Here is an 8166-nt window from a genome sequence, read left to right as displayed (position 1 = left end):
AATCTGAATCCGAAGCCGAGTCGGTGTCTCGGCCACTTAGATGTTTGGGCCGCGATAAGAGGGCTCACAACTGGAGGGAGTAAACCGAACAAAACACAGCAAAACACACGCTTAAAAATGCATTTACAGTTAAACTCAATCAATTTTCAATCGATTTCATTCAACGACTCGAAATTTATGAGCGGACATAAAAGCCGTTCGCCTAGGGATGCGCCGTAGTTCCCATTTTTTTTTCATTTTCTACGGGAGGAAGGGACATCCTTATCGATGGCCATTAAAGGTCCTTAGGCTTCCTGTGTGTCCCTGTGTGGCATCTGCAGGAGCTACCTGTTGTCACCCGTTGTGCGTGGGAATGGCAATTAAACGGGGAAGGGGATGGGGAGGGGGAAGAGGCAGGGTCACCAGGACGGGGTCACCACAGGCAGCTGCGACTCATTGAGGCAGGGTCAATTAAACGGTCCGTGGATCTGATCGCATCTCGTTCGCTCAATGCGGATGCCACTGCGACCTGGAAAGACTAACTGTTAGCCAAGTCAATTGTCCAATTGCCTGATTGGCCACACTGTGCCACAGGGGAAATTAATGCGGCTTAATAGCTCGTAATTTAGTGAGTCTTTTGCGGCTAGTATCTTCTAAAATGTGCATTACCAGTTTCTAGATAATGTTAAATTTAAATAAAATATATACATATATCATACATTTTTTGAAGATATTAACTAAAATCAAATTTTAATTTTTAATTTACTATTATTATTTATGCATGTCAATTTACCAACAATTTTGTTTATTTTAGTTCAGCTTAGGTTTACCCTATAGTTTCTATTTCATACCAGCTTTTAACACACAAACATCAAAGCAATTTATTTACTTTATTTTAAGGATATTTTATCTTTGGTATTTTAAGGTTTTTAAGTGGCTCATGTATTATAATATTTTATATGTTTTTAATAGTATTAAATTGTTAAAAGCCATTCTATAAAAATAAATGTTATATACATAAAATTCTTGCCTTCACTCAGGATTCTACATAGTGGCTTGATTTATTTCCTCTCCAACTGGGTAATGGACCCTGCTGAAATCAATCACCCCTAACAATCGATTCCGTGATGGCCAGTGTAATTGGGAGTTGGTTTTAGCCACGCACTTGGCGGCTGCTTCAGAAGATCCGGCGCGGTCTCTTTCGCCAGCGAAACACACTCTTCTCGAGGCATTTCAATTGGCCGTTCTGTGAAATTAGCACCTGTCTCTCCGCGGCACTGCGACTGTGGTCCAATCCATTTGGAATTCCGCAAAATCATTATGCCCCGCCGGATTCGATTCAGGCTGATTCCGAAAACGCTAATAGAGCAATAGCTGGCTGATCCTCTATCCACTGGATCCACTCGCTGCTCACTTTTGCCTCATTGTTCGCGTGTAATAACTCCTTCAATCGATCGCTGGCGATCGCTGCCAGATCGCAGATCAATTGCTGCCGCCTATCGACGCCACGTTCATGGCATGAAAATTGCATGCTTTCTATTTCAGATGAAATCAACTGACAATGGGCCAGCGTTCTGCGAGAATCCGAGGAAACGAGGAGTTCAGGAGTTAAGAAATCGGGAATCGGGCATCGGGAATCTCTGGCTTGAAACCTCTGCAACATGGCAAACACTTCAATTGAGTGCGCCTGGGCCATTGTTCAGCAGTCTCTCACCGAACTGACGAACTTTCGCAAACTCGGCCAAGTCAGCAAACTCAGCCAGCTCAGCAAACTCTGCCTTTGTGCAATATTATTAACAGCAGCAACTACAATATCCACCAGCAGCACGGCGGCAACAGCAGCAACTTTGAGCTCTCAATCGAGCGTTACAATTTTCACAATCTCGCAGCGATTGGACATGCAAGTGGGGCCAAGGAGTTGCATAAGCTGGGGCCAGCGAGGTTGGGAGACCCACCATCCCACCTCCTCCTCAAGTCCTTAATGGAAGATATGATACCCTCAAAAATTACGGGCACTGTGGGTTCAGTTTAAAAATAGGTTAAAATGATTTACAACTCAAACCTTTTTTTAAACGATACGAAAATGGCATAGTAATGTTGAAATATTTTACTTTAATCTAAAACAGAACATTTTTTAAAAGCAAATTGTTGTAAGTATCTGAAAATAATAGTTATTATGTCCATCCCGTTCTCATCATTACTCATCCTCAAATTTTACTAGAAAGTAGTAGCTTTTTTGAGGGTATTCCAATCCTCTACATCCCATATTCTCCCTGTCTTCTTGTTATATGATCATGTATGAAGATCTGAATCGGAGTGCAGACTGCAACGGAGACTGCAACTGAGACTGAGACAATCGCAGCCTGGCTAAAGTTCGCCACTCTCGCCGGAATCTCGAGTCTGATCTTTGCCGCCATTCAAGGTGTCTGCTCCTCCCCGATCGCCTTCGATCTTTAAAGCCCCCGTGGAACCCAGATTTCTGGCTCTGAAGATCTGCATTTGTGTGCGGGCATTAAGACAATTTATAGCCGCTAATGTGCCAAGCAAAAACCCACCGCACAATTGGCCAGAAGGGTAAATGCACAGGCAGGAATTATGAAAAGTGCCAGTTTAAAAAAAGGGTTAATAGTAATAGAAATAGTAAAAGTTGAATTAATATTTAGGAGCATTTTAATAGATAAATACTTTTAAAGTTTTCATCAGTATTTCCCATTTAAAACAGAAAAATAGGTATTATTGAAATATTTTAAGGCGTATAACATTCTGCATTTATTTAACAACCTATTGATGTGTTTGCTTGATTTGTAAGCTGTACTAACTCTTTTGTATTTTTTCCAGTGCTGCCCGCGGAGGAGTATAGCAAAAGCCAAGAGATCAGATGGAAACAGAGGAGAGAGGCTGTCTGGAGCAGCTTCCGTTCCGTATCATTTGTCTATTTAGTTGCGGGGCCTGTGCTTTTCCGATTAACTTTTTGTTGAACTTCATTACCTGGCGAAAATGCAATAATCGAGAGGGGGAGCAGCAGCTAATGGCAGATCGGTGCTGGGGAAAATGGAGCTGGGCTACCAGCTAGGCAATTTGTATCGACGATCGGCGATCGGGGGAAAGGGGGAGCAGACACACGGACTCATATGAAGATCGCCTCCGTAATGATTAAAAATCGTGCACTGGACCCAATCGAAAACAATATTCGCTTACAAATTGGAACAGTGCCACGTGAAACACCTGCGAAGCCAGCCAGATGAGGAGGAAGTTGGCCAGCTACCGAAGAAATGCTCTTGATGAAGATTCCCAGGAGGGGTAATCAAGGTAGCAGCCAATGAGGCGATTGCCCATATTGTTGCACTTGCCATATCCCCATTGATGATTGCGAAATTAATTCTGCAGAGGGTATGGGAATCCCATTTGGATAGGTGGAGTTGATGTATGTGAAAAAATGTATTACCAGCCATGAATGGGTAAAATATTAACTATTGGCTTTGAGCAGCGATCGTTTCATTTTCAATAAACAACACTAGTAATTAACAACTGTAATTAATTATTGTTTTTGTTACTAACTTACGTTTACGTAATTGTTATTAAAATTACTATGTGATCGATTACCACACATTCTTTACATTGGAGCATTTATAGAACGTATTCAAAAACATCTTTATATTTTTGTAACATTTTCAAAAATATTGTCAGATAATGTAAGCTGAAGCTACATATATTTTAATGCAGATATCCTTCCCATCTCCCCCATTAACCCTCCCTAATTGCTTTGTTTCGCATTAATTTATTCATAACCCCAGTTAGCCAGCAGACAAAAATGCGCAGAATGATGGAAACCCCCTTTGATCTCTTTCCTCGATCTCTGCTATTTTGATTGCCATCCCCAGCTGAAGTGTTCCAATTGTCTAAAACACTCTCGTGTAGCTTTCCTGCATACTATATATGCATACTATATTCACCCGTGTAGTGTCGCATTGCCATTAATTTCGCTTACAATATTAATTACCATCAAATTTCTCATTCCGCTGATTTGTGGTCGAGGCGAGGCGAATGTGTGGCAAAAATGATTTCAGCCGCAGATTCATAAAATATCTGCCCACAATGGGGTGGGCTGTGGTGGCCAGACATTAAGTATGCAGAGTGTATAGCTCCCCCCCTCTCTTCACCCCTGAATTTATATATATATATATCTTGTTCCCCCCTTTTTTTTTCTTCCCACTCATCCTTGGTCAGGCGTTGCTGTTGACATGTTGCCGTCGCTTGTTGTTGCTGCCGCTGGCATTAAATTAGTTGTTGGCATCGGTAGTGGCAGCTAATGCAGACCACCAACCCCCCTCCTCTCCCCGGGATCCCCACTCCGCCACAAAGGCCCCCTCCGACCCACTGGCCGCTCCATCAACCGACTAACGATGCACTCAATTACAGCGACCAGTGCGGTGACGTCGCATAAATTATAGTTTATTTATTTTTATTTTCATTTTTAATTTCGACGCTTTGCGGCGCTGCTCTGCCTTTGTTATGCCTCCCGCTCGATTGCCAGCAGCGGAATACTATATATAATGGCCATATGATTACCCCGATTTCGTCCTTAAAACTAATCATTTTGTAGTAAACAGTCAATTTAAATTTTTGAATATTAAATTTAGTTTTGCATTAGACAAAACTTGTGAATGGCTATTAAATAGTACGAAAATTATACACTTTTTAAAAATAGAAACATTTTGAACAATTGTAAACATTTTAAACCTAAAAATGTTTTTATTTAAAGTGACTAATAATTAATATAAATCATAATGCTTGTTTTTTGTGAGACATTGACAACCAATAAATTAGTATTTAATTACTTTTATTTACCAACCTCTTTTCTGGTTTTTTATTGCTGACATTTTTACAGCCAGACGAGATATAGGTGCAAACTGATTGGCCAGTTATAAAACCTACGTTCTGGGTAGAACGTTTCGCTTTTATTTTGACCATTTGTCAGACGTGCACAAATTGCGATCGCGCTTTTGAACTCCAAACAAATTCGCACCGGCGACTTATTGGGGAAATGACACCTGTCCGGCATTTCAAGTTGTTCGCACGTAGCACGTGGGTTCAGTAATCCACCCCCTGCCCCCCTGCCACCAAATAACCCCCCTTTGAGCCACCACCCCCTGCACCACCTGATGACCAAGTTCGGTGGAGTTGGCTTGTCACCTGCATACAGTGCGGCTCATTAACACGGTGCCGTTTGATTGACCAAATTATTATGTAATTAGCTGCAGGCTGACCCACATCCCAGCAGGTGGTGCGGTAGTGCTGGCGGTGCGGTGGTGCCGGTGCTCTTATCAGTCTGATTTATTCGCGTTTCTTGGGGCTGACTTATGGAACGTGTTTTTTGTCGGCACGTCGTTGACAGGAAGTTAGCAGTCCAGGGACTCGATGTTGGGAAACTCGCCGACGGATTGGGAAATCTATATACTAAATGTGAATTATTCCAGCGGGGGATTGTGTGGTAATACTAACTCCATTTCTGAGCGATTAAAATCCATGCGAACCAAGTTATTCGTTTTTGTTCAGGCCAATAAACATCAGCGATTTATAGCAGACTAATTGAATTTCATATTTACATGTTTCTATTACGCGGAACATGTTAGTAAATCAAGATAATTTACATTTAATTGCAGTTTTATGTTCTGAATTAAGCTTTATTAAAATTTTATGGTGGACTTCATTACAAGAATTGAAAACAAAACACCAGACATAAATTAATAATGAATAGAGACAGGCAATAAAAGAGAACAACATTTTTTTTACACCCAGCAAACGAATTAAAGATTTATTATTTGCTGTTTGAAGGGGGTGAATATTTATAATTGTTTCATTATTCTTAGGTTATTACATATCAATAAAATGTAGAAGTCTTACAAAACGCTTTGAGTATTAGTAATTAGTAAGCAATTATATATTTAATATTCTTTTAAATCCATAGTTATGCGACATGTTGTACTATCTGTTTTAGGCTTTGAGAGATGTTTCTAATTAACTAAATTAATTGCAACCCCCATATGCCTATCATCTTTGCTAAGTGCTTAATTTGCAATTTTCAATTAATTCCTCATGAATAATGCACACACCACCCAACTCAGTTAATGAGTCCAGCTCGCAATTCGTATTTGTTTTACAAGTTTGCACCACCTTGACTGTGGGCTGGGAGGTCTCTAGTCTCTAATTGGCGTCTTGTGGGAGTGATCTATTCAATTAGCGTCCAATTGATTCTTTACGCGTCGCTCACCTCAACGCGTCTGTTGATCCTCCGACAAAGCGGTTCCAGGTATTTCTGGCACCTCCTCTATTTGCGATCGGCACCAGCACCCACACATCGCGATCTGCGATTTTTTCAAGTTGCGACTTGCGTCGATCACATTTTCGCACCTCCGGTCGAGATGTTTGCCAAATATTTGAGCTGCTCACGTCCCAGTTGATTGAAGCCCGTCTTATGTTGGTCACTCATTTCGGAGGGCTTTCACTACTCGGATTGCCAAATGGCAGAGGCTCTACTCATTAACAATTGCACCGGGGCTGTGGGCCATAAAATTATGACACGATCGGCCGGAACCTACTTAAGGTTTGTTGACAGCACCAGTGCCCCCTGCACTCCCCTTACATAATGAGGGAAGACCTTTCGTTCACTCACTGTGACATCAATTCCCATCACGTCCTCGGCGTCGTTTTCGATTTCGTTTGAATTTTCTTTGGGTCGAGCCTCCTATAAAATGATTCGGCTCCATTTGATTGAGGCACAGTCACAAAGACAACAGTTCAGCAGACACAGCGCAAGCTCAACAATTGGATAACCCCTCAACTCAAGCAAGGAATCTCCCAGAATGAAGGTAATCAACGAACCTTAAATATAGAGTCAAAAAATACTTTAGTATCTAGCCAGCATAAGGATTAAAATATGATCTTTTATCTAAAAAGATCTATATTTAAAACAAGTGGCTTCTTTCTTATAATTCTAATATTTAAAAAACAGTACTTTTATGTTATTCATTTTTTAAATTTCTTAGCTGAGTATTAATTATCAAATTGAAAGCGTTACTAGTATACATTATAAAATATTAAATATAGACTGTATGCGATAAAATGAAGTGATTTTCTCTACTTGGTTGTTTATTATTCTAAAGATTTCCCTAATATTTGTAACTTTTACTCATTTCACCTTTTTTAATCCCAGTTCTTCGTGTGCATCTTGGCTTTGGTGGGCGTGGCTCAGGCTGGACTCCTGCCCCATCTGGATAGCCACCATGGCTACCACCATGAGGAGCTGCCCCATCTCTTGGACGCCGAGATCCACCACTCGGATGGTATCCATTTGGGGCACAGTGCCGCGCTGGTGCACGATGACCACCACCTGAACCACCACCTGGATCACCACTTGGACCACCACTTGGTGGAGACGTTGCCAACCACTGTCTACCACCACGAGCCTCTGCACTACCACTACGCCCGTCTCACCTCTCCGGTGGTGCACCACCACCACCACGACACCCATGCCGCCGTAGTGCACCACAATGTGGTGCCAGCTCACTTCGATTCGCACACCCACTCGAACCTGCTGTCCTTCGCCAAACACGCCCTCCACGGAAAATACGGCAAGGTCAGGATCACCGAGACCCATTATTGAGAGATTCCAACCACCCATCCATTGTCCATTAAAACCTCTGACTAGCCAAACGCTTATTGTTAATTTATTAAGCACATAGTTTAGTTTACGAAAAATAACTCGAATAAACGGGAGACTTATGAAAAAATAAACTCAGAAACTCAATAGAAATAGATTCATGTTTTGTTTGAAATATATATTCTACATATAAAGAATAACTTCTTATGACACTTTTGTTTATTCTACATATAAAGAATTACATATTAGGAATCTGCAAAAGAAATGCTGAGTAAGAACATTTTCATATAATAGAAGCTGATTCTTATTCAAAAATAATCTTAGAAATCTGTATTATTTTGTTTAGCTAAATACTTGTTTTCCATTTTCCTTATCTGTAAATTCATATCTAATTAACATTAATAAGCCCAAAGCAAAAACATAACTTTTCTCTTACCAATTTCTCACCTTTTTATTAACAACGCGAACCCAACCCATTGGTTAGTCACCCCCTTTTGCGATTTTCTAGTGTAATTTTGAGTTTATTA

General features: G+C 40.9%; 1 protein-coding gene across 1 annotated transcript; it reads left to right on the top strand.

Annotated features, from left to right (window-relative positions):
* The first annotated feature begins 6756 nt into the window (after positions 1-6756).
* LOC108099794 (histidine-rich glycoprotein) lies at positions 6757-7773 on the top strand. Its single transcript, XM_017203422.1, has 2 exons — positions 6757-6848; positions 7193-7773. Exons 1-2 carry the CDS (start codon positions 6843-6845, stop codon positions 7640-7642), a joined length of 456 nt encoding a protein of 151 aa, XP_017058911.1. The 5' UTR covers positions 6757-6842; the 3' UTR covers positions 7643-7773.
* The last annotated feature ends 393 nt before the right edge of the window (positions 7774-8166 follow it).

Source organism: Drosophila ficusphila, unplaced genomic scaffold, assembly GCF_018152265.1.
Source record: "Drosophila ficusphila isolate 14025-0441.05 unplaced genomic scaffold, ASM1815226v1 contig_106, whole genome shotgun sequence".
NCBI lineage: Eukaryota > Metazoa > Arthropoda > Insecta > Diptera > Drosophilidae > Drosophila > Drosophila ficusphila.
This window is presented reverse-complemented; position numbering and strand designations above follow the sequence as displayed.